This window comes from Lycium barbarum, chromosome 3, assembly GCF_019175385.1.
Source record: "Lycium barbarum isolate Lr01 chromosome 3, ASM1917538v2, whole genome shotgun sequence".
NCBI lineage: Eukaryota > Viridiplantae > Streptophyta > Magnoliopsida > Solanales > Solanaceae > Lycium > Lycium barbarum.
In genome coordinates, this window is record NC_083339.1 from 72,272,074 (window position 1) to 72,299,880 (window position 27,807).

General features: G+C 38.4%; 1 protein-coding gene across 1 annotated transcript; it reads left to right on the plus strand.

The window, feature by feature from the left end:
* The first annotated feature begins 1,518 nt into the window (after positions 1–1,518).
* LOC132631563 (obg-like ATPase 1) lies at positions 1,519–12,366 on the plus strand. Its single transcript, XM_060347142.1, has 12 exons — positions 1,519–1,703; positions 1,903–2,070; positions 2,308–2,431; positions 2,589–2,680; positions 3,786–3,884; positions 4,563–4,676; positions 5,378–5,442; positions 7,326–7,442; positions 7,968–8,043; positions 8,740–8,832; positions 9,278–9,328; positions 11,984–12,366. The coding sequence occupies exons 1-12, from the start codon at positions 1,617–1,619 to the stop codon at positions 12,080–12,082; spliced, it is 1,185 nt and encodes a 394-aa protein (XP_060203125.1). The 5' UTR covers positions 1,519–1,616; the 3' UTR covers positions 12,083–12,366.
* The last annotated feature ends 15,441 nt before the right edge of the window (positions 12,367–27,807 follow it).

The window sequence follows — 27,807 nt, forward strand, 5'->3', positions numbered from 1 at the left end:
CACATATAATACTTATTCCATGTTCTAAATGTCGTTCACAACATACTTACAATCACAACATACCAATATTCATAATTCACCCCAAACTACTACTCAACAATGACACTATTCACACATTCATGACCCATTTTCTATATCTTTCTATAATCCAAGTGTCTTAGCTTTCCAATACCTTAAACAACATGGAATGATCATAAAACTCACCTTAGATAATGGATGAACAACCCTTGAGTGGAGCTTCTCTTCTTGCACCAAAACCCTAACTCACTTCCCTTGAGTTTTCTTGTTGAGATAACTTTTACTAGGTTTCATACACTTGATTTCGTTGATTTGGTATAGTTGATCATGGTTTTCCCTTATTTTCTTGTGGATGAATAATGGAGAAAGTTCTAGAGGTTTCTTGGTGTGTGGAGAAGTGGAATGAAATGAAATAAAATGAGAGAGGGTCCTTATATTAAATCTTGAAATCAGTCCCGACCGAGATATACGGTACGATCGACGAAGCTTTGATGTCGATTTGACCGTCGAAGTCGTGAAATTTCCAGTGAGCAACCTTTCGTTTCCTTTCATTCTACGGTGAGAAGGATGGTCCGTCGAACTGATCGACGGAGCGTCGATCTGCTCCGTTGAATGGTCTTCGCGCTAACTCAATTCTACGGCACAATCGACGAAGTGTCGACTCGTTCGACGGTACAAAGAACGACCGTCGAACCCCCCTTTCGCAGAACTGCAGTGAAGTTTCATTTGACGAACTTTCCTCCCTTGCCTCAAATGTCTTTGGAATCTTAATTAGAATCATTAAGCATCCCTTCTTACTTGTAGGGACATCATGTACACCTTAACTTACGTTAGTCCATTCATTGCTCAACAACCCAAAAATTCCGAGGTGTAACAGTTACATCACCTTATCAGATTTTAGAAATTTTTGCAACGCATAGCCATACGAAAAATATAATTAGTGTATATTTTTTGTATATTTGGCCAGCAGCTGTAATTATTTTTAGGCACCAGCCGATTAATGTTAAAAGCCCATAAATTTTTACGAGATAATCAATTGAAGCCCAACCAGAATTGCCGAAAATGACGCGTGGTGTCTCCAAAAGTGTCCCGTCTTAAACTTTTGTCCCCGCTAAATTAAATCTTTAAAAAATAACTTTAACTTGAAAAAATTCATTGGAAAGAGCTTTTGTGTCCCATCAGGCATAACTTCTAGCTCTTGCCTATAAGGCAAGGGTTTTTGATATTTCAAGGTAGTAAACTGCTCAATTGACCACAAATTTTGCCTTATAAGCATGCTTGTGATTAATTAAACAGGTTCATTAAACTAATTTATGTCTACAAAATATTTAAAAGTTTTACCTAGCGAATGATTTTCCTTATTTCAAAATAAAAATTCGTTAAGCCGGGTCAAAGAATTAAGAGCACCCCTTTGAAGGGCATGGGCATTTGGGAACTTAATCCCCAGAATTGGGCCGTTGATTGTGATTCGGGTGCGTCACGAGGAAGCAGCTCAGCACCTTTATCCCTCGCTCCGTATAAAGCATTTTTATTTTTGGCCCCCTCCTCCTCTGCTGATACTCTTAACACGAAATTCAAAACCCTAGACAGACGTAAGTATGCCCCCAAAAGCAGGTAAAGGTAAAGAAGTTCCTGCCGAAAGGCCCATTCTCGGCCGTTTCTCTTCTCACTTGAAAATTGGAATCGTGAGCCCCCTTCTCTTCATTTGATCTCCCTTTATATCTTTCAGCTCAAATCTAGAAAATGGAATGCGAATGAATTTGATCCACTGAGAGCTTATCATCATCATCATCATCATCATCAACGTCTCTACTTATTAGGTTATTTATATATTTATATTTGTACTAAGTTTGATGATGTTGAGCTTGTCTGTGTGACTTTCAGGTGGGATTACCAAATGTGGGCAAGTCTACTCTCTTCAACACACTGACAAAGTTATCCATTCCGGCTGAAAATTTTCCTTTTTGTACTATCGAGCCTAACGAAGCTCGAGTGCACGTTCCTGATGAGCGTTTTGAATGGCTCTGCCAACTCTACAAGTCCAAGAGCGAGGTTTGTCATCCAAAATCAACTACTATTAATGGTCACGAGAAAAGTCGACGTGCCTCTTTTATTTCCCCTTATGTAGTTGTGACGGTCATTTGTGATTCAGTTGTTTATTAAATTATTCCATATGATAAAAATTGATTTGCCTCTGGGATAACTTCTTTTTTTGATTCCTAATTTGTCTGTAAGACAATACTTTTTATATAGTTCATTTTAAATGAATGTTTGTTTGACGATATCTAGGTGGCTGCCTTTTTGGAAATTCATGACATAGCTGGATTGGTTCGAGGTGCTCATGCAGGACAAGGATTGGGCAACAGTTTCTTGTCCCACATCCGTGCAGTTGATGGCATTTTCCACGTTCTACGTAATATAATCACTCTCCCATTTTGTCTTTCCATCTGTTGGACTTTTCTTTGTTATACATATACAAATGTGTTCCATATTATCTGGAGTTATCATGTCTAGTGTCTTATATATTCTCACTCTTGAATATCGTCGTACACATTTATGCTGTTTGTCAGGTGCATTTGAAGATCCAGATATTATCCATGTCGATGACACTGTTGATCCTGTGAGAGATTTAGAGGTTATAAGTGAGGAACTAAGGCTTAAGGTAAGTTGGATCATGCATCTTGAGTTTTTGGAATTTGTATCAGGCATGTATTCATTTGTTGTTTTTGTTTTTTGGATAAAGTAAGAAATGGTATAAATGGCATCAAGAAGATGCTGTATTCAGTTCTTTGAAGGCAGTTAAGTTAATATCTTGTAATACTGTGATTGGATGTACTCTATGATAGCATTGTTGATTGCACTTATCTACTGCATTGACGAGTATCTTCTACCGTTGGGAGTTTTCTAATCACGTCTTCAGGTCTATTATAAACCTACTCCCTCCATCCCAATTTATATGATACTCTTTCATTTTTAGTCAATCCCAAAAAGAATGACACCTTTCTATATTTAGTAAAAATCCAACTTCAAATTTACCTTTTTACCTTTAATGAAATGATTTCTAGCCACAAAAATTTCTATGGTTTGTTTTAGATCACAGGCTTCAAAAGTGTTCCTTTATTTCTTAAACTTCGTGCCAAGCCAAACACTGTCATATAAAATGGGACGGAGGGTGTACAATGTTTCCAAACGTGAATATCTTATGAGTTTTCATATTTATCAAAAAATAAAAAAACAGGGAAAGGAAACTATACCTGTGACTCTGTGAGTAGTACAAGATCGGTTGCATACAGTGCAGCAAGAAATCTGTCTCACACTGGGGGAAAGGTTTTTTGGGGGGGGGGGGGAGTCTTTTATCTCTTGACACATGAAGGTGGTTAGTAATCTTCTGTCAGGTAAAAATAGGTTTTTACTGAACACTTACAAATCATTAATAAGAAGCATTTTTAATGCACACAGTGGTGCTATTTGTAATGTATGAATGTACTAGGAGCATTCATCTTTAAATTTAGATGGTTGAGAGTCCTGCATGAAGTTATGCTGTGTTATCAGTATGTTGTTTTGTCCATTACTGAGACATCAGATATTGCTGGAAGTTCTTTTTGGACTAATATGCTGGATTTTCTGTCAACCTGACTCTTTAGAAGGGATTTATACCTTAGGTTATTTGTAAATGCTGCCATCTTCAACCGAATGTGCCTTGTTGCCTAAAAGCGCCTTGTTCACCGGAATGATCTCATGAAATGTCATCCTTTTGTGTAAACCAGGACATCGAGTTCATGGAGAGGAGGATAGAAGATGTTGAAAAGAGTATGAAGAGAAGCAATGACAAACAATTAAAAGTAGAGCATGAATTGTGTCTAAGGGTTTGTGCCTATTGCTCTTCTTCCTTTGACTTTGTTAACTTGCCTAGATGTTTTATCCCATTTCTATATCTATCTGTTTAGACTTTCTTGATCTCTGGGTGGCCAATTTGTTGAAAAGTGGCAGTATGAAATATTTCTGTTTTCGAATAGTTCATCGACATTCTCTATTTATAAACTAACTAGATGTTTTGGTACAGTCATGTATTTATTATCCTCCAAATAGTAGAAATTTATGTCCTTAAAAATGGGGTCCCTCGTAAGATCCTTTTTTAGAGGAGAATGGAGACTGATATCGGCACCGATGATTGATTATCCATCTCAGATTAGAGTAATTGAACTCGTGTATGCTCATTTCTGGTGGAAATGTCTGGAAGAATCATAATTGTTTCAAAGAGATGGTTGGTTGGTGTTAGACTTGTCTTCCACTACTTTTTGGCTGCTTTGTAGTTGAGTCTAAATTGATCTGAAAAGAAAAGGAAGAACTGCTTTCTCTTGTTTTTTTCCCGTAGAATTTTCACATGTCTTTCTGATGAAGTTAAATCTTCACATGTCTTACTTTGCCGTAGTTCTGCTGGTAATGACTGTAAAAACTTGAGCACTTCTTCTAGTTCATTTTACAGATAATTGAATGATTAAAAAGGTTTAGATATGAAAATATAATGCTGCCTGTTTCCACAGGTCAAAACATCACTTGAGGAAGGCAAAGATGTTCGTCTGGGGGAGTGGAAAGCAGCAGATGTTGAATTTTTGAATACTTTCCAGTTGCTTACTGCAAAACCGATTGTTTACTTGGTGAGTTTAATATTTCTAACCCCTCTGTATCCTGGCTATGTACGCAATCCTTCAGAATTTATTTTCTGGAAACAGCAATGTGGCTCTTCAGTGTATATCCAAAATTATTACACTGCACAAACTGGTATTACAAAAGGCAAATTTTTTCCTTTCTGAGTTCAGTTTATAGTTAATAATCAAAATTGTTACTGTTGTCCCCAAAGACCCAATTTTGTTTAACCAATCAAAAGATAGTTATTTGAATACGCCTAAGAAATATTGTTTCCTATTTCCTTTTGGAGTGTGTGTGAGAGTGAGTGAGGGAGAGAGATGTATCTGAAATTTTCAATGATAATATAGAAGGCCCCCCTTAAATTAGAAGCCATATAGAAAGCAAAGGCCCTCTACCACTAGTTGACAGATTACTCGGGGAACAAATCAGAAAAATTATTGATATTAAAGGAACCTCTCTATGCAATCTATATATATCTTTAATAAACCTACTTTATGACAGGAGCAAGTTTTCCTATCTGTGGTTGTCACAATTATATGCTGTAATAGGATTAGTTACTATATCTTGGGACATTGTTCGCATCGTTTTGGGTAGTTTTTTGTGATGCTTTGATGTTTCTTTTATTGCCAAGGAAACAGCATGATTAGGATCAGCAGAATAATCAGAATAATGCTCTGTGCCTACTGATTATGTAACGGATCATTGGCAGGTTAACATGAATGAGAAAGACTATCAAAGGAAAAAGAACAAGTTTCTGCCCAAGATTCATGCATGGTATGTTCCATCTTTGTTAACAGTTATCACGATTATATTACTCTTCTTACACTTAAAAAAGAAAAAGAAAATTTGGAGGGAGGGATCTGTGTATTTTTTTTTTTTTGATCATAAGAGAAACCATTATTTGTTATGATAATGAATTGCTTTGAATTCTAACAGACGATCAGTATTCTGCAATATATAGCACTGACGTGCTCATATAAAGTTGGTTACAACATTTATCATAAAAGGAACTTGAATTTACATCTCATCGTTGTTTTTGTGATCTTGTTCTCTACGTTGTCGTCTGCAAAGCAATGATACGTGGGGCCAACGAAATGGATCAGATGCCTGCAAAAATGTGCTCACTCGTGAAGAAAAATTCTACTAATCTTGAAATCGTTGCTTTGAAGCTGCAAGATATTGTCCAAATCCCTCCTCAGTCATGGCGTTACCCCATCATGAATTTTTAAGCGCCTGTGTAGTTTCTTGGTTTTGGTCTTATTTTGTCACTTCTCAGTCTTAAAAGATTAAATTGCTTTGCCTTTAAATTTAGAAATCACTTGTTTTGAAACTAAGAGCCTGTTTGGATGGGCTTATGTCTATAAGCTGGAAACAGCTTATAAGCTAAAAAAAATAAGTTGGGATTGTCTAACTTTTTTTTTTTGACTTATAAGTTGTTTTTAGCTTATAAGCTGCTTTAGATAAGCTAAGTCAAATGGGGCCAATTATTTTTTTGAGCTTATTTTAAGCACAAAATGACTAGCTGGCCAGCCAAACACTCAAAAAAGTTGAAAACAGCTTATAAGCAATTTATAAGTAACTTATAAGCCAATCCAAACGGGCTCTAAATCAAGTAAACTAGATGTTATAACCTGCATTGTGGTCCACATGCGTCGATTGTAATTCACGATCTTGATGAGGTCGTGGTGTATTATATTACTTTGGTTATATGATTACCCTGTAATTTTTAATCTTCGTGTATCCTTCCGTACTAGTAGGCTTAGTATTATCTTTGTAGTTTCTTGTCCTTCAATTTCCTGGTACTATTTGCTATCTCTTGTACTTCGATTATCGTATTAGTTTGCTGCATTTACTGTTACTTTTCTTCATAGTGTTTATCTTTACTATTTTTATCATGACTTCTTTACTTTCTTCAATCCTTGTCTCACTTTTTTTGTCATGGTTTCTCTTGAGCCGAGGGTCTTTTGGAAACAACCTCCCTATCTCCCAGGGTAGGGGTAAGGTTTGCGTACTCTCTACCCTCCCCAGACCCCACTTGTTTGATTTCACTGGGTATGTTGTTGTTGTCGTGTTTGCATGGATCTTTTCCTTCTTGTTGGACTAGATTCAATCGTCTAGGTTACATTCACTGTTTATGCAATATTGTGATCATGAACATATTTCAGTGTTTAATTCAAAATTTCACTGCTGTTCAATGAGTTATTGTCCTGAAGATGGACATGGATCTTTTCCTTCTTGTTGGACTAGATTCAATCATCTAGGTTACATTCACTGTTTATGCAATATTGTGATCATGAACATATTTCAGTGTTTAATTCAAAATTTCACTGCTGTTCAATGAGTTATTGTCCTGAAGATGGACATGGATCTTTTCCTTCTTGTTGGACTAGATTCAATCATCTAGGTTACATTCACTGTTTATGCAATATTGTGATCATGAACATATTTCAGTGTTTAATTCAAAACTTCACTGCTGTTCAATGAGTTATTGTCCTGAAGATGGACTTCATGCCACCACTTAAATGATTTTTCCTGGTGTTTTGCTGGTTCTATGTTATGACCTCTTTTATCTTTCACTTAGCTTATAGCCTTATTTATTATCCTAAATATTGTGAACTCTTTGTTAGTATAAAAATTATGCTTTCACAAATTTCCAGGGTGCAGGAGCATGGTGGTGAAATAATTATTCCTTTCAGTGCTGCTGTGGAGAGAAACCTTGCTGATATGCCACCAGATGAAGCAGCTAAATACTGTGAAGAGAACAAGTTACAAAGGTTAGTTTGAAGTGATAACGTCTCTAATAATTAGATACTTTTAACTATGCATTGATCTAAAGAAATTTTGGAGTCTTATAAGATATCACAATTGATGATAATTTAGCAATTGCTGTTCCCCTCCCACAAGAGAGCGGAAAACTAAAGAGTAGAGGTTTTTCCTTATTGTTTATATCTGACTCATTTTCACTTTCTCCTTCCTCATTACGTGAGATGTCAATCTTTTACATAACCAGTCTTTTTGAGGGCATAGGTCTGAGATGTCAATCTTTTACATGACCTGTCTTGTGAGCGCATACAGCAGAATGAGGTGCATGCCTCAAGGCTGAAGCTGATGCCTTTCGGGTTTCGCCTTTTTCTTTAATCGTCTACTACTATTAACAATTGATACCATTTCATTTGTTAAGTATTATTGATCTTTGGACATTTACATTATACTTTGCTGAGAAACTTGGGGCTATTTTAGTTATGGAAAACACCATTTTTGTCACTTTATCCAGCTGATCTTGATTTATCATGCTACAGTTGCCTCCCAAAAATCATAAAGACTGGATTTGCTGCCATTAATCTTATTTATTTCTTCACAGCAGGGCCAGATGAGGTATTTCAAATTCTTCCTCTTTCATTCTGTCCCATATCTTTATTATTTGGTGTTGAGTTTGATGCTACATAGGTTAATTTATTCCCCCCCCCCCCCCCATCCTAGTTTATATGATGTCATGTGACTTGACATGAAATTTAAGATGTTAATTTGACTTGTATATTATGTTAGTGATAGTGAAACGAATGTTAAAGTAATGGCTGAAATTCTTGTTTGATAGAGGTAAAACATCACATGAAAATGTAGAGGTTGAATTGTTTAATGATTTGAATTCTGGAAAGTTGTGCTAATTGTATAGAAATGGCATGATGGCCAACATTTTGAGATGTTCCAAATTGGAAAGAGTGTCCCTATAAATTGGCTGGAGGGAGTAATCCTTTCTGCTCTGATTTTCATGTTTATGCCAGTTTTAATGCACTGACCTGGTTCCTAAGAATTATATAATGCTTTGTTCTGTTATAGGGATTCAATCCTACATCTCAATCACTTTATATGGGAATTTCTTAAAGAAAAAAGAGAGGAACAGCCTGTTCCGAACAGGAGAAATGCCCTTCTGCTTGTTATAAATTAGTCTCTCCCCCCCCCCCCCCCCCCCCCCCACACACACACACACACACACAAAAGCTGAAAAACCCATTGAAGTCACCATTATTGATGGTTATAAGGCCTCATAATTGTTTTTCTCTTAAAATACAGGTTAAATGCTGGCAAATCCGCAGGCTGATGAAGGCTCCTCAAGCTGCTGGAACAATTCATACAGATTTTGAGAAAGGGTTTATCTGTGCTGAGGTCATTTTCTGCCTTCTTTTTCCTTTTGCCTACCTGTGTTCAGGATTCAAAAGATTAGTTCCTAGAGCTTTCAGTTTATTAGTTAACTGAATGCACTATACAAGTGGTGGTTTTACACCGATAAATTGAATAACTGATTAGAAACTCCTGAGCAACCTCCTTACTGCTTTTGCAGAAAAGCCATTTCTTTATTCTAAAAAAGTCTGATTCAACACTGAACTGCTTATGTTGATTTTTGGGAATTGGACTTACCCCAAAATGGGGGAATTTTCTGAATTGGAAGCTAAAGCTGAAACTATTTTATTGTGCTTGGCCAGATGATTCTCACTTCAAAAGTGAAATCCTTTTTATTTATGACTGCTTCCATTTTTAGCTGCCATTTGTCTTTTCTCTTGACACTAATACTAGCGTGTGCAAGTGCTGACTTGGGCATTGGTGTCTTCAGGTGATGAAATTTGATGATCTAAAGGAACTTGGTAGTGAATCGGCTGTAAAGGTACTATTGAGTTATTGTTGGCAATTTAATGACATCGAGTTTCACGAGTCAAATTGCAGTCTCTATACTCGAAATATATGCACTTTATTTCTGCACTACTTGTTTTTGGAAACCAAAATATAGGTTGAAGCAAACATTGAGAAGTTCTCCACAAGAACAAAACTAATGTGTAAGACTAAGGCCTCATTTTTTTTCATTAAGATTAAGACTTCTAAATCTGAATGTACATTTGAATGATTAAGATGGTTTGTTTTTCAACATTTGAATGTACATAATGTATTTATTTGAACATAATAAATATACAATTCAAATAAAAAAGTAACTACGGGGTAGGTGGGTCGGGTGGGAGGTTGGGGGGGGGGTTAATGGGTGGGTGGTGGTTGTGATGACAAAGGTGGTTAGTTGGGGGGGGGGGGTAGGGGTTGGGAGGGTAGTGGTGGTTGTGATGAAAAAGGTGGTTAGTGGTGAGGGGGGGTTGGGTGAGGTTTGAGAGGGAGGGTGGGGGTGGTGGTGATGGTGATGGTGATGGGATTGTGATGGCAGAGGTGGAAGTGGTGGGTGGCGGGGGTGAAGGTGGAGCTGGTGGTTTTAGACAGAGTGGCGGTAAAAAATATTCATACAAAAATACCTCTTAATGATATTAAGACTTTGCTCAAGATCTTAATGATTAAGATCTATTCAGTGCTTAGATCTTAATGTAAACAAATGCACTTAATGACCTAAGGTCTGAACCCCCATTAAGGGCAAACAAATGGGAGTTAAACTCTAACTCTCACATAAGTACAACTTATGCCTATAAATGATTTTTTTTTTTTTTTTGGTAATTTAAATGATTATTTTCTCATATATATATAGATAGATAGATAGATAGATAGATAGGGTTTTGCTAACCCACAACATGAAGGTTGTAGGATAGCAATGTACCCATTTTTTATCTCGCCAAAATATCCTTACTAGCTAATTAATAGTTCATTAAAATAGGGAACAAAAACTACAGTAACATTCGCGATGGTATCTAAGAGAACTATTGCAATAAGAAATTTCTGATCGAAAAGTGCTTTTGATGGGAGAACAGAGGGAGTGCTGTATGTTGGAATGAAATGCACAGAGGAGAAATTTGGGGCATTTGAGTAGGAGAGGAGAGAAGAGAGAAGTATTCTGGTAATAGACTAAAAAGTCCTTTGGAACGGGAGTAAAGATTGGAAGGTGTTTTGACAATTTGTTTTCTTTTTAAGTTGTTAATGTCTTTCTTTGCTTTTGGAAAAAGTGATAATAACATTTCTTGAATAGAAACCAAGGTGAGGTCAAAAGTCTGGTGGGTGAGTGAAACCAAATTGGGATTTGGCAAAACTTGCACAAGCAGTGTCTATAAACCCATCAGAGAACGAAGAAAGACAAAAGGGCAGAGGAGATTAACTATTTTGCTGTTAACCAGAGAAAATAGAAAGAAAGATCTCGTCGGCAATGAAATGGGGAGGAGTTCGCCCTTCGCTGGAGAAGAGGCACGAAAATCGATGGGAAGAAGCCAAGGAGTATTAGAATGTTGGGGGAATGTCAAAATTACCATTAGTTAATGTGTGTTTGTAATTAATTTTTAAGGGTATTTTGGTGAAATAAAAAATGGGTACATTGCTATCCTACAACCTTCATGTTGTGGGTTAACAAAACCCATATATTGTGCCGTATTCAGCACAACTTGTTATCAGAAAGCAAAAACAAGCTAAAGCAAAATTATAATAAATTCTCCACAAGAACAAAAATGGAGTGAAAGATAGTAGTAAAATTTAACTCATAAACAAAAAATACCTCTGATTATACCTACATATTCTGTTTTCTTCAGATATCGTTGTGCTTCCAAGTATATATAATATCCAACGGACGTGTTCCCTCTCCTTTACCTTTTTGCGCCAATGCAGCTCTTCATATTGTTAGGCTAGCATTCCTACCATCTCTATCTTTATTCTGGTGCAAATTCTTATCTAAGCTTACACTAAATATATAAGACTCAAGTTGCTTACTTCAAAAAAAAAAAAAGGAGAAGAATCACCCAAGGGTGTGGCCTAGCGGTCAATGAAGTGGGTGAGAAAACCAAGGGAGACTAGGGGTTAAAATCCGAGCTGAGGACAAAAGATGCAAGGTTAAAATCCCATCTGCCGAAGCTTTGGTGGGAAAGCGTTACCCGGTGCATTTACTTGTGGAAGGTAGAAAGTACCCATTGGAATTGTCGAGGTGCATGCAAGTTGGCCCAGACACTAATGTAATTTTAAAAAATGAAATGCTACTGTTGCTTCTGATCAAAGATACTTTGTGATGGACTTCATAAAAAAAGAATATATCTTAGTGATGGAAATACTATATGCTAGTAAACTGGGTGCCGGCATGCTCTGCATAAGTTGTGGATGAAATGACAAGATCAATTTTTTTAGCAATTTCTCTGTACAAGGATTCTATAATTGTGCATGTTATTGTTCAATTTTGTAATTGCAATTAGCAGTTCATGTGTTAAATTCTCTGATAAGAGCCTGGTAAGCCAAGAGTAGCAGTTTCCAGTGATACAATATTGTTCCTATACGTTACCTGACTTGTGCACAAAGCTGGAGTTTTCTTTATAGATGACCTCTGAAAATTGTCTAAGGTGAATCTGCTCTTCCACAGGCTGCTGGGAAGTATAAGCAGGAGGGTAAGACCTATGTGGTCCAAGATGGTGATATTATATTCTTCAAGTTCAATGTCTCTGGGGGTGGGAAGAAGTGAGGTGGTGGATCTGTACGAAACTTATGAAGCTGTATCGACTCGTTGGCGAGTTGGAGGATATAATTTGGCCTCATATTTTGGTCTAATTTTTGCAGAGAGTTGCATCTTTTTATGGGTTTCTGTAAACTTCTGCATTTATGATATGTTTCCTATGTGTCTTATCTGCATTGTAGCTTGTTGGATGTTCTAGTCTTTGTAGTCATCTGTTTTGCGTACACTTTACTGTCAGTGAGGCTGATGCCAAATCCAATTTATAAGTGGTTCTGGCTGGCATTTGCATTTGATGTCATGTGGTATTTGAAGAAACAATCTGGAGAATTGGCGACAAATTTGAATCTTACAAGATGTATGCGCGAGATTTTCTTTTATCAAAAAATCGTCATCCTTATGGTGGCAAGTTAGGCAGGGACCTCAATCTGTTAATGAATAACCAGAAGGCGAAAACATGTCGGATTGGGACAATAAATCTGTCCACTTAAGACCACATTCGCCTGAATTGTATACCACATAGTTTAAAAAAAAAAAAAAAAAAAAAAAAGAGCTAACATGAAAAGGTTCTTAGTGGGCGTTTGGCCATAAAAATTATTCATTCTCTGGAATTTTTTCACTTTTTGTACTTTTAGCGTTTGGTCATAAAATTATTCATTTTTTTTCGGAGTTGTATTTCGGAATACTAAAAACAAGAAAAATTTGTTTTTCAAAAAATTTTAAACTTTTTTAATCTTTTTACACTACATTTCATCAAAAATTACATTTTCAAAAGTTATGGTCAAACACAACTCTTACTTCAACTTTAAAAATTTCAAAAAAAAAAAAAAAGTTTTTGGTATTTATGGCCAAACGGGCCCTTAGTTTTTAATTCGCTTTTTTGGGGTGGTGTATAAATTTTGCCCCTCATATTTGTGGTCTTTAAATTTTGTCCTTCGGCTAAAACCCATAGGTTCCGGGTTCGAACTCCCGCTTAGTCAAAAATTTTAAAAAAATTTGCAAAGCAGAGTTTAAATTTCGCTATGCCCCCTTCGGCAGACTTTTGGTCATGTTTAACTAAAAGTCTGTCGGAGGGGGCAGACTTTGCCTTGAAGCATATATAAGTATTTTTTTTTTTTTAACTTTTCAAGGTAAACTTTTAGTAATGCCTTAACTAAAAGTGTGCCCCAAAACATAACTAAAAGTATGCCCCATAAGGCGTAAGTTTTCCTTAAGGCATAACTAAAAGTTTGCCTTATAAGGTAAAGTTTAAATTTTGCAATGCCCTCTCCGGCAGACTTTTAGTTGTGTTTAACTAGAAGTCTGCCGAAGGGGGCAGACTTTTAGTTGTGTTTAACTAAAAGTCTGCCCCCTCCGACAGACTTTGCCTTGAAGCATATATATATATATATATACTTTTCAAGGTAAACTTTTAGTTATGCCTTAATTAAAAAGTGTGCCCCAAAGAGATAACTAAAAGTATGCCCATAAGGCGGAACTTTTCCTTAAGGCATAACTTAAACTTTGCCTTATAAGGCAAAGTCTATGTCTTAAGAAAAGTTCTTGCCTTATGGGGCATAATTTTGTTATGCCTTAACTAAAATTCTGCCCCATAAGGCATAACTAAACTATGTCTTAGGAAAAATTCTGCCTTATGGGGCAGACTTTTAGTTATGCCGGATCCGGCATAACTTTAGCTTTTCCTTAAAGATTGTATGCTGGATCCGGCATACACTCCCCCAGTCCTGTCTGGCGAAATTATTTTTTTATTTTATGCCTGAGCGGGGGTTCGAACCCAGAACTTCATGTATTCGTCCACCTTTCCAAGCAAAGGACAAAACTTAAAGACCACAAATATGAGGGGCAAATTTTAAAGACCACAAATTTGAAGGGCAAAATTTAAAGACCACCCCGAAAGAAGGGCAATCCGCGCAAAAAAATGATTTTGAACATGAGCTTATGTGGGCTATACGATTGGACTCCCGAGTGTGAGAAATAGAAATTGCCATTTTTTTATTTTTTATTTTTGGTTATAGAATTCGCTACATAGCATGTGCATTTTGTCAAAGAACAAGTGATTGATTATTAATTGCACTAACTAGGATCTGAGTCTGACTAAACTAGTACCCCTTTGTATTCCTTGTCTTAGCACCAATTAGCTCCTAAAGTTGACTTTTTTTTAGAGAATAAGGGCAAATATGACCCTAAAGTTGGATGACAAAGGTAAATATGTTGAAAAAGTATAACGAAGAGCAAATATAACTTATTTGTAAAAATAGAATAGCAAACATGACCCTTTCCTTTTCATTACGGGAAAGGGTCGTATTTGCCATTCTATTTTCACAAATAATTTATATTTGCCCTTCGTTATACCTTTTCAACATATTTGCCTTTGTCATCCAACTTTAGGGTCATATTTGCCCTCGTTCTCTAAAAAAAAGTCATATTTACCCCTACTTCAATCCTCATGTCTCACCTTATATGTGGCATATTTTTTTCCACAATAAATCTGATCACCAAGTTAATTATTTTAACTCGCCTACCCGATTAAACCTGATCCACCAATCAAAATAAACCCAACTCCTCACTGCTCACTCCCTTGTAGAAGGATGTTTTAAATGATTGCCTTACTGGAGTATGCCAGGATATACGTTATGTTTTCCGGTGAAAACGGACTTAATCAGAAAATCAGTTAGAGATTTGTTTTTATAGGGTTTGAAGATAAGTGGATTGTATCTAATCCCGAGAACTCTTTTATGAGCCCGGTTCGGAGTAATAGTGAGTACGGGTAAGGCACAATAAGCTACAAAGATAGGTAAACAATGATGCAAGAAGCTAAAAATGAGTAAATAATGAACTTGTGTTTATTGCCTTCTTGAGAGAAAAAGTAAGGGTTACAAGAGTGTGAGCAAGATGATCCCTTCCTTCTACCCTAAGCTATCTTTATATAAGCCAAGTTTAGACTTTTAAAACCCTAAAGTACGGGTGATGTGACCTCTCTGCGGCCCCAACGTGCGGGACTCTGACCGAGGCCTGTGGACGTGACTTGAGTTGGTAGGAGTGGAGCCAGCTGGATGGATTCTCCGGACTTATCGAGCATCCGGTCTCATAAGCTAACCCCGAGTGCACTTTTTGCCCAATACAGATAGTCCCCCACTTTTCGGATCCTTCATAGCATGAATCCGGGAAGTGGAAGAGTCTGTCTTTTTCAAATTATACGCGGGAAACTAGCGAAATGTTGCAACTTTTCCCACGATTAGACATGTTGTCAGGGCAGCATTAAATACACTTGCTCACTCATTCGACGGCACCGTTTCAGAGGCAGCGATTGATGGTTACAGGAGCAGACACGCCTCTTCCCCAATCGAGGCTAATGATTGTAATTTCCCCTATTTATGCTACCCATTTGTCGGCCGAATCCTCTCACAACACTTCCTGATAACTCCCTCGTTCCATATCCTCACTGCTTTCTTTCTCCTTTCTTCCTCACTGCTTTCTTTCTCCTTTCTACTCTCTGCAGTTTCCTTAAAGCACAGAAAAGCAATGTTTTCCTCTTCTTCCTATCGTTTAGCCCTTATTAACCAAGAGGAGCATTTGGACAGGGCTTTCGTCGCCCCTTTCGACCAAGGAACTGACTCCTCCTCATCTGCCGATACTCGAGAAATAGATTTGGGGTCCACAATCGCAAACATTATCCCTCCAATCCTTAATTTCTCAAAGGACTTTCGCTCTAGTCAGCAATTGGGATAAGTCATGCAGATACACTCCTTGATATCCGATGCTTCCCTCCACCAGGTTCGCCTCGACTGCCAATGGGGTCCTGAAGTTGAAATTTTGCCAGCCTAGGAGAATGCCAACATCACTCATCATGCTGTCAATACGTCGATGATTTATACCTAGCTCATCACTATCGGTTTCTCACTGCCCGTTCACGAAGTGCTTGAGGTGTTCTACCGTCGCTATCAAGTATGCATTGCGCAACTAGCCCCCCAAATTTGGAGTATAGTTCAGTGCATCCAACATCTAGCTGACCTAGCCAGGCTCCCTTTCAATCTGGACCATCTAACTCATCTATACTCCCTCACACGTTCAGGGGAGGAGTGATTCATTTAGCCTCTCGAGGCTCTCAAGGATTGAACACTAGTGCTGAGAATGATCACGACCGCGGTTGGTATGACCGATTTGCAATGATTTGCACCGTCCATCTTTCGATCCGTTCCCGAAACAGCGAAACCCTGCTCGTATGTTCTTCTCCTCTTTTTTATGTTACTCCTCCCTTTTCTTTTACAGGAGGCACCGTTAATTTGTATATTACTTTTATCTACAGCTGCCCCGATTGAGCATCTCGCGGGATCGGGAGGACCTGGACGAGTATTTGTGCCAACCGCTGGAGGGGCAAGAGCTATGGTAAGAGAGAGAGCCTTTCCTTTGTGTTATTTTCATTTGATCACATCTTCTCGCATTCGGACTGCTGCAAATATTTTCCTCTGCAGGCCTTCCTGTTCGGGGATTTTCATCCAGGAGAATTCCCACCCGACAAGAAGCCCCCAATATCGAACAGGTTGTGACCACTGCTTCTGATTCTCGTAAATGAAGACCTTCAGGTGATGCCGATGCTTCTTCCTCTGGGGGATTGGATCCCGATTCAGGACACGCCGCAGGCTCGTCTAGTACTAGCAAAAAGCTATTCAAAGTGTGGTGAACTTGGACGAAGACAGAGAGCAGGAGACTGCTGGCGGGAGCGCTGAGGGGCCTTCTAATATTGTTACAGAGGGCATGGCGGTACATTCGAGGAGTTTTAGACCCGAGGATGCTAAGGGTGCGACTGAAGACGTAGGCGCCGACCCCTCAGCTCCGCCTTCTTGGAGGGATGGGCTTAGCCTTATCTTGCAAACATCTCTTTCCTATCTGTCCAAACTGTTTCTTCAGGTAAGTTGCTTATTTTTCATACATGAAGGTTTTAGTATGCCCTGTCAGAGCCTCTATGTCAGTTTCTCTTCTTCTTTCTCAGGGACACGCCAGAACCATTTCTGCCATTGATCTAGTCAAGAGAATACCCTCTACTGCATCCGGAGAGTTGAAGAGGTTGAAAGCTGAGAACTAGCGCCCGCGGGCCGACATGTCAGGGTTTGCATCTCGACAATCTGCCCTCTTATTTTGGTGGCAGGAGGCTAAGAAGGCTTTGTCTGATCGGGAGAGCACTATTCAACATTCACGGCTGCTCACCACGAACTTTAAGGGAAGGCGGCTCAAGCCGAAATGGAGGGGGCAGTTGCTCGAGGACGAGTCCAAGTACTTGAGGCTTCCCAAGCTTGACTCCGGGCTCGTGTTAACCGGCTGCGACTTCTCCGGGCTGCTGACCAAAATACCGCCAACATCATTAAGGATTTTGCTGTTTCGAAGACTCGGGCAGATACTCTAGCGGAGGTTCATGAGGGCTATATTACAGACATCCCTTTGGCCCTAGTAGAAGTCTAAGTAGATGTAGTGTTATGGTTCACTTTTACACGGGTGCATAAAAGCTACTAAGAGGTTGTTGGTGCTCTAAATTGGATTTAGTATTTTTAGAGTCACCGCCTAATTTTATAATGAAAATTAGAAAAATCGGGTGAAAAGGGTTTATCAAACAAGAGAAAAATCCCTTAAAACCAGAGTTCGAGGTAAGAGTTCTGGTAATCCCCTAGGGAAGATTTTAAATACCTTAGTATTAAGGATCTGTAGAATACGATTAACCTACGAGCTTCAATGTGTCATTATTATAATCATTTGCTTAAAATGTTTACTTTATAGCAAAATGTCGTGCTTTATGATAAATTCAAAAATCCGGCTAAAATATCCTCTTAGGAAAGGGTGTTTTGGTTTCAAAATTCATCTAAGTATTCAACTCACTTCATTTCCGGACCAAAACATACTCGAGATTTCTCCCAAGTAGAGTCGCTACTATTTTGGTCCTAATGATATGAGATTAGTTCTTATAGGTTTTTTTTATTACTTATATAAAAGTAAGTGGAGTATATCTCCCTTTTATAGTATAAATATATATAAGAGAGTTTATTAAGTCCATTTTAACCCATTGAAGCTCATATACCAAACATATTCTAATACCAAAGCCATCTTATCTCAACATTGGTCCAAGTATAATTCCTCTTGCTTTTGTCCTTTAGATTTGGGATTTTGGCCCAAACATATCAGAAATTTCACTATGTCTTTTTAAGTCCAAATTCATTTACAATAGTCTATTTGATTTTGACAAGAATCTGATTTTTCAATTTTTTGCACAAAAATAGTCCAAGTTAAGGGATGTCCAAATTGTTTCACAGTCCAGATTTGTCCGAGTTTTAAGAAGAAGCAGTCCATTTATTAGTAAAAAGAGTCCCGAACAGGCTAAAGGCCCACAATAAATTCATCTTTTTATCATCGTGTTTCCAGATTTTTTCTAAGGGGCGGAAGGCCCAAAGCCTGTAACTTTAGTTCCATTTTTTCAGAAATCATTTAGAACTAATCATATATCCGAATCAATTTTAAACTTAAAGTAACCTATAGAAATTTAAGTGTCGATTTCATGCATGATTTAGAGATAGGCGAATTTGAAAATCATTTGAGGCGACTTCCTAATAATACTATACGTATTCCCTAAGTTCTTCCATTCACAAGGGTTTCAATATTATACAAGTATCTTTACAAATACATTACACATATATAAATAAAGTGGAGAAGAGTATAGGCTAGTAGGCCTACGTAATATATGTTGATCGAATCCGATGAAACGGGAATTAATATATGTTGAAGGCCCACCTATGCGTGAAAATAGGCAACTGGTGGGCCTACGTAAGCCCACCATTTGCCTATTTTCACCCATAGCTGGGCCTTCAACATATATTAGCTTCCCGTTTCATTGGATTCGATCAAAGAAGGGGTTGGGCTTCAGGCCCAACGGATTTTAAGAAAGAAGCGGCTCGAAGAATTCATCCCAAGCAACACAAAGGGGAAAGAAAAGGTAATGGATTAGAGGGGCATCTAGAACTTAAGTAATTAAACTAATAGAATTTAAGAGAGAGTAAGCACAAATAAAGACATGTTTAGATGCGTATTAGAGATGCATTTTATACTTGGTGGCATAATTAACATGCGGAAAAGGAGACAGGCCCATATGTAATTCAGACAGAAACAAAATGAGGGAAAGGCCCAAATATGCCGAGGCAAAGCCCAATGCTATATTGAAGAAGCAAATAAGGAAATGTAGGCCCAAAATTATATTTCTAAAATGTTCTTAAGTCAATACTTAACTATATACAAAATGTACCATCTTATATACATGCCAAAGCGTGCATATATGTTGTATATACCGTGTATATCAGTGTATATTCACCTCAAACAGTCAACATAACACAAACAGGGAAAGCCAAAATTTAAAATACTATCTTCAATAAGACAATAATAGCAAACAATATGACAAGAAGCAGTTTAAACACACATCTGATCCATATGACATGAAAAACAGAGCCTCAAACACCTTTAACACATAACAGAGATCATATTGTTTGTATTCCAAATGCACTCAACCAGAACTAATTATTGAAAAGGAGGCTTTACAAGTTCAGTCTAATAGACCTACCAAGTTCCAAACTATTCAATACTGACGTTGTGCATATTTTCTAGATGGACTCTATTAAAAATGACTAACTCAGGTTCTTATATAGTCATTTAACACTTAAATTATGACATAGCATATTCAGACTTCAAATTAACCAAAAACCAAGCTTCAGGTGTAAATGGACTAGGTGACAGGAGAGATGAAGTAAGCATATGGTGGCAGTCACTCAAACAGATTAAATAACATGAAGGCCAATCAATCATTCGCGCTTCAACAGAGATTTCAAAAGGTCTAAAGGCATGGCACTTAGTCAAGACATGCAGAAGTTGACACCAAATAGCACAGTGGTTACATATATGGTGCACACTCAGAAATGACCAAGGTTCACCGACACATAGGCATTAGACTTCAGTCAGGTCATACCATATATTCAGAACATCAACAAGACTAGACAGAACCTTTTAGGAGTTAATTCATAGGGACAAATGACAGATCTTAACTTGTTTAAGGTTGAAGAGTAGTTTGATCTCTAACATTTACGATTACAGACATATATTCATCCTACATTAGAACCCCCCCCCCCCCCCCCCCCCCCATGGTTATTGAGTGAACTTGAATCTCACACCGGTTAAGCATGACAGTCCCTTAAATCATTTTTTAAGCAGAAAAGGTACTTAATCAGGAATACTACATGTTTATAAATTGACTAAGGTTGAATTCAGACCCTTAGTGATCCTGTTTAGACTTATCAATACCATTTGAACCTCACTTTATCATGCTGGGACCTAAATGAAACAAATAACTCATACCAATGCCAAAACTTATCAAAATTAGCTTATAAACTAGCATGGAGACATTAAAGATAACATATCAGGCCAGGATAGACAACCTTTATCATTTAAAGTTATTGATCATGACAGGTTAGCCAACCTAACCATGTGTAAGTGTAAGTTTATGCCTAGGTGGGTTCAGACAGTGCAAGTATAGATTGGTATTGTAGTTAAGGATAGGTGAAACAGATAAACAAGCTCATTATTCTTAATCAGACAAGATAAATCATATTAGGGCTGCAAGCTAACCTAGGCATTATTTTGATATTCATAAGGATCATTAATAGCAAACCAGACAGAAAAACAGGTGATTGAACTTTCATTACTAGCACAATCTTTGTTAACACAACAAATGGACATAGTTTAGAGTACCTAAACCACTATTAGCAACATGTTCTAGTCAAATAATGAAGCAGACACTATTCTTAACCAAATTAGCATGATTTAAATAGTAGATAAAGCACATGCTAAACTCATACAACAACAGAACCTCAATTAAAACAGCCAATAAAGGCACACATGATTTTACTAAGCCACTACAACAAAAAGACTTCAACTAAAACAACATATGAAGGCATACATAACCATACTAAGATATTATAACAACATCTTAACAGCATCGCAAAAAGGCATACATAAATATACTAAGCTACAACAAGATTCTAACTTAAAAAAAAAAAAAACAGCAACTAAATGCACCTTAAGCATGCTGAACTACTACTAACAACCAATTAACTAAAACAACAAACTAAAGCATAGCAGAAATTAGCAATTAAGACTAAACAGAAAACTAAAAACACCAAAAGAAGAAAAGTTACCTTTCTTAGGTGCAGTTTTGGTCGAGAATGAACTTGAAGACTCTTCTTCTCCACCCAAATTTCTCAGCCACACGAAAAGAACAAGAAAACTCTAAAATTTTAGCTTAATCAAATAGGAAATGGTCTCAAAAATAGAAACCCTAATTAATTTGATTTTTTCTGAGTATATTGATATTTCAGTATGCTCAATTCTCTATGTTAAATTCAAATTGGGGGTTCTATAAATAGAACCCCAATTTCTCAAAACCGTAACTCAAATTCGATGTGGAAGTTTTGCTTCGGAGAATTGCATCTCTCAATACCACATCTAACGGTTAGGCATCGAGTAAACAAGCAAATAAAGGGTCAGATTTGACTCGAACAAGGTCAATCTGCATGGTTCTTCATGAACCAGTAGAAATTGTGGATTCAAAATCACAACACAACAAAACCCATTAAAGAAAATCAGCCAATGACCATTGGTTTGCAGAAAAAGTAGAAGAAAGAGGGTGGTTATACCTTGTTTGGGTCGAGTCTTGGTGGTTTTGGTTGAGAAATGGCAGAGCAATAAATGCTCTTTCTATTCTCGACCACACAATAGCGACAACGCCAACGTGGGCCCTTTGAAATTGCCATTTCCAGCAATGTGACATCAATGGAGAGAGAGGAGAGAGGGAAGTGACCTGTGGCAGGAAACCCTCTCTCTCTACTAAAGGGTTGTTTGTTTACGCACTGAAGGAAAGGGGTATAACCCCTTCCTTTAGTTTAGTGGAATGGTCAGGTTATTCTTTTGGCCCGGACGGGTTTAAAATAAAGAGAGGGGCAACCTATATAGATGTATATATATGATATACATGTATATGTGCGTATATATATATATAAGAAGATTTAAATACTTAATTAACAAATGGCCATAATTAAGAAAATTAATGAACTTAACCCTTCAATTAACAGCCAAATACAACTTAATTAGCCAAACTAATGGATATGGTTAATATGTAAAAGACTTAAATTGCAAATATGGCCTCAATTGACTTAAACCATGGAATTGACTATTTCAATTTAGGCCAAAATTAACCTAATCAAACAATTAAGGACTAATTTTACAATAATGACCTCAATTGACTTAAGCCATGAAGTCGGCTATTTCAATTAAGGCCAAAATTAACCAGCCATTGATTATTTCAATCGTGGCCACAATTAACCACATAGTAAACAAATCATAAACATAACCACAATTAAACACTTATTTAATTATGATTAATTAAGAATTGCACCAATACAAATTGATTATGCAGGATTTAAAATTTGGGAAGTAAAATGATTAATTTATTTAATTAATCAGATTCCTTGAGTTAAACGGAATAAAATGCTAGCTAACTGATTTTCTGATAATTTTAACAATTAATTAAACAACTGTTTTAGATTACCTTCTTGATTAAACTTGGAAAATGATTCATATTAATTATAAAAATGTGTAAATTAATTTCTAAATGATCGGTGCACGCTATTTCTTGACCGATCAACTCCAACACCCGAGTTGACCGGTGCACGCTTTTTCTTTTTTCTTTTAGTGTTTGAGGCCAACATTCTTAACTCAAACCGAGAATGTCACTTTTGAAAACACTTTTTGCAACCGAGAATTAATCATCCGATTCGCAATAAAGGAGGGCCATTTGATTTTAGTGCTAATGAGGAGGACGCCTCGAACTCTTTTACTGGCACAGAGTTTCATGGAACCTGCACGCTCTGAGGCTCTAAGGCCATGTCATTTGTTCGAAGCAATTTTTCGGGGCCGTGTGGCTTCCGAGTTCAATTTTGCCCTGAACGTTTTTCTTTAAGATGTCTTGCCAACATAATTGGGAAACAAGTGTGGATTCTTATTTCGGAAAAGGGCCAAATATACCCTTGTACTGTGAGAAAAGGGCCAAATATACCCCTCGTTATACTTTGAGATCAAATCTACCCCTGTCGTTATACTTTGGGGCCAAATATACCTCTCATCCATTAAAGTTATCCAAGGTGGACATTCGATCCTACGTGGCTGCCACACATTTGATGAGATGGATGCCACGTGGCATTCCACCTCAACACCCCTAACCCAATTTACCCTCCCCGCTATTTATTCTTCCGCCACTAAAATTTTCTTCCCCTCCACCACCATTACCGCCACCATGACCAACTCTCCATTCGTCCCTTTATCTATTAGATATTGGATCAGAACCATATTTTGACATAAAACTTAACATTAGATAGTTAGTTGTTCAGATGCTTGAAACAGAAGAATAGTGATTGTCCTTAAAAGTGTAGATAATACCAACGAAGACTACTTTACCTGGGGGTTGAGGGTGGAGTAGAAAGGATATTCACCAAGAAAATCCCAAAAGAGAAACATTGAAGAGAATTCTTGTCCGAACGAAAAAGGCTTCTATGGGCTACATACTGAAGAAGAAACAAGAGTACTTGTTGTGGACTAAGGATAAAAACCCATCAGGATCCTTTTGTTGTCCTCTTCCTTGTCTCCCAATTATGTTCTTTTTTATACCATAATATATATGTAATGGTTCATATTCACCAATTATGAAAGAAATCAAAGAAAACTCAACATTATGTTCGTGGTGGCGGTAATAGGTGGCAATAGTAGCGGAGGGGAAGAAAATTTTAGTGGGGAAGAACAAATAGAGGGAAGGGGTAAAATGGGTTAGGGTGTTGAGGTGGCATGCCACGTTGCATCCATCTCATTAAATGTGTGGCAGCCACGTAGGATCGGATGTCCATCTTGGATAACTTTAACGGTTGAAGGGTATATTTGACCCCAAATTATAACGGTAGGGGTATATTTGACCCCAAAGTATAACGAGGGGTATCTTTGACCCTTTTCTCATAGTACGGGGGTATATTTGGCCCTTTTCCGTTCCTATTTCATTTCTGAATTCTGGGATGAGCTGGCCATCCTATTGATAGATGAGCCTTTTTGGAGGCCTCTTACAGAATTTCCATAAGATGTACAAAAGGAAGAGAGTAAGGCAGATCCGCTACTTGCCGGGAGTCCCAGCGTACCTATGTATATCTTCAAGAAAATCTATTCTTGGAGGTCCCGCTCGTTCACCCGATGTTCCCTTATCTCCCTCCCTACTTGAATGCATGGTACCGAGGATTCAAGTATCGGATTTTCGGTATCCGACTAGCTTTCTAGAGGTCCGGTATCGGCTGAGTGTGACACTCTTCTGGACTCTTGCCTCGTTAAAAACCTTGCCGGTAAAACCCATTTGGGATAAAACCTCGATCAAGGAAAAGAGTGCAACACGCATCCTCAGCTCGATCAAGATATCTTCTTCTAGGGGAAGGCCCTGCCAAGGAGAAAAAGCAAGCTCATATAAGATAGACCACGAAGACCGTACCTATTGACGCTTCAGAGATAAAATCTTTCGAGGTGGCTGACATTCTAGCTATTTTTTAATTCCTTTCCGTGCTTGTCCTTGATTCGGTAGGATCCCTTACCCGCGATCCCTACTATTTGGTATGGGCCTTCCCAGTTAGGCCCCAACTTGTCCGTGTTGACGTCCTGCGTTGCGAACGTGACCTTTCGGAGGGCGTAGTCCCCAATTTTAAAGTTTCTTAGGTTCGTCTTTCTGTTGAAATACCTTTCAACCCTCTGCTTTTGCGCCACAATTCGTATGAGAACCATCTCCCTGAGCTCCTCCAACAGACCCAAACTAATCACCATTGCTTTCTCGTTGGACTCCTCCGTGGTTTGGATGTATCTGATGTTGGGTTCTCCAATTTCCACGGGTATCAGGGCCTCTGCTCTGTATACTAGGGAAAATGGAGTTTCCCTGGTGCTAGTTTTAGCTGTGGTTCTATATGCCCATAACACTCCAAATAAATCTCTAACCATCTTCCCTTGGCATCTTCAAGCTTCTTCTTGAGGTTTTGGAGCAGGATTTTGTTGGTAGACTCTGCCTGTCCATTCGCACACGGGTGGTATGGGAAGGAGGCTATTCGCTTGATCTTCATCCTTTCCAGGAACTCGGTGACCTTCACCCCCACAAACTAAGGACCGTTACCATCTATTACCTCCTTTTCTTGGATCTTCTTATATGCCTTTGCCTCCACCCATTTTGAAAAATAATCCGTCATCACCAGTAGGAACCTGACATTTCGCACAGCCCCAACATCTGTCCTACGATATCCATTCCCCATTTCAAGAAGGTCCACGAGGCTATCAACGAGTGAAGCAATTGTGCAGGTCGGTGGATCATGGAAGAATACCGTTGACACTTATCACATTTTTAAACGAAGGTTTTGGTGTCTTCGTCCATCCGCGACTAATAGTATCCAACCCTTATTATCTTCTGGACCAATGACTCGTACCCAGAATGATTCCTCTAGCCACCTGTCGTGTATTTCCTTCATTACATGGTCTGCCTCCATTGGTCCCAAACATTTGGTTAGTGGGACAAGGTATGACCTGCGATACAACTCCCCTTTATCCATGCAATATCGTAGCTTTAACTCTTATAGCTCGTGCGGCTTTGGTATCTTCATAGAAACTCCCGCTTTGTAGGTAGTTTACGATATCATTCCGCCAGTCCCAAGTCATGCTAGCAGTGTTTACCCCGTGTAGACTGGGGTCCAAGATGGAGTGCTGTAGATGGACTATGGAATCTTACCCTTCCTTCGTTGCCTTAGTCGTCGACCCCAAGTTTGCCATGGCATCAGCTTGTGTGTTCATTTCTCGAGGGATCTGAGTGGCCCTCCACTGTCGAAGCAAGACAACAACATCAAAACTTTATTCAAATACTACTGCATCTGCTCAACTTTGGCCTAATATTTGCTGAGAATCACTTTTTAGTTCCACGCTTTCTGCCCCGAGCCCTCGAGCCAACTCCAATCCTGCAATCGCGGGCTCACACTCGGCCTCATTATTATTTAAAGGAAAACTTTTAATGGCTTGACTGGGTGTAGCCCCTGACGGGAAAATCAAGACAATCCCCAACCCCGTGCCCTTAATGTTTGCGGCCCCGTCCGTGTACAGGACCCACTTTCTAGAAGCAGTCTCGGATTCCCGGATCACTTCCTTTTGAGCACAAGGTGTCATGCTCGGACTATAATCAACAACAAAGTGTTCTAAGGCTTGTGACTTAGTGGCAGTCTGGGGCCGATAAGTGATATCATATCCGCATATTTCAATTGACCGTCTTTCTAACCTGCCCGACAGCTCAAGTTTGTCCAAGATCTTCCTTAGAGGGAACATCGCGTTTTGATCATTTTACCCCTGTAGATCCATTCCCGAGACTTTAAGCCAGTCTAGTGAAAATAGAAGGATTTAGAATCCTTAAGTGACAGTATTTGACCAATAGTTGGCTTTTACTTTTTCGGGATTTAGTGGACCCCTTGAAGTTCAGAGGGTCGATTATGACTTATTGGGGTGGTGGTTTGGTTCTCGAGGCATTTGGTTGCATTTTGGGTGCTTGGTTGGAAACTTGTTTTATTCTGTATGGGGTTGACTTGATAAATTAGGTGTCCGTTGTAAATTCTGAGGCCATGGGTGAATTCGTAGTGTATTTTTATGTGTCTGTGCATATCTGGTTTGCGCATGTGGGGCCTCGGATTGATATCGGGATTTCAGGAAAGACTTGTGAAAATTAAATTTTTGTTGGTTCTGGTGTGACCGCCATGGCGGGCTTTGTACCGCCATAGCGGGACCGCCCTAACGGGACCGCCATGGCCGGCTTTGTGCTGCCATAGCAGGACCGCCATGGAAAAAAGCTGGCATTTAATGATTATCCGCCATGGCGGATGGTTTGGTCGCCTCGGCGGGACCGCCATGGCAATCCTTACGACCGCCGTGGCAGAATGTCGGGAACAGAATCCCATTTATTCTCCTAAATCTGAATTCATTACTATAAACACTCCTGAAACCTATCCTAAGAGCTTAGAGTGGCGATTATTGAAGAACTTGGGGGAATCATCCTTGAAGGTAAGTTCTAAACCATTATCTTGTTCATTCTCATTTCCCCTTTAAGTTTTCATGATAGTTCAAGCTCTAAAAATGGTGGGTTTAAGACCTAGAATTCTAAATCATGAAACCTTAGCTTGAATTGGTTATTATTGCTTAATTCCCCGTTTATATCATCTAGAAGTGTAGGTTAACACCTTCTAGGATGGGATTGTTCTAATAAATCCAAGAATCTATTTTGAGACTTAGGTTTTCACCAAAATTTAGGAGTTTTGACTAAATTATGGAATTGGAGGGTCTAAAGTGATTAGAAACCAATGAATTTGAGTATTATGATTGTTGGGACTAAGTGTAGGGTAATTTCACCCTTAACGATTTTACCCATTTGATTCGTTAGGGGTATTTTGGGTACTTTTTCCCAAATCAATTCGTCTTCCAATTAGTTGGTGTATTTCTTACTTAGCATTATTATTGCTAGACCGTGAGCGTTCCGAGGCTTTACATAAAGGGAAGGCTCTGTTGGAGTAGCTTGTGGTTCTAGTTTTGCTTTTGAGGTAGGTTACGACTTACTTGAG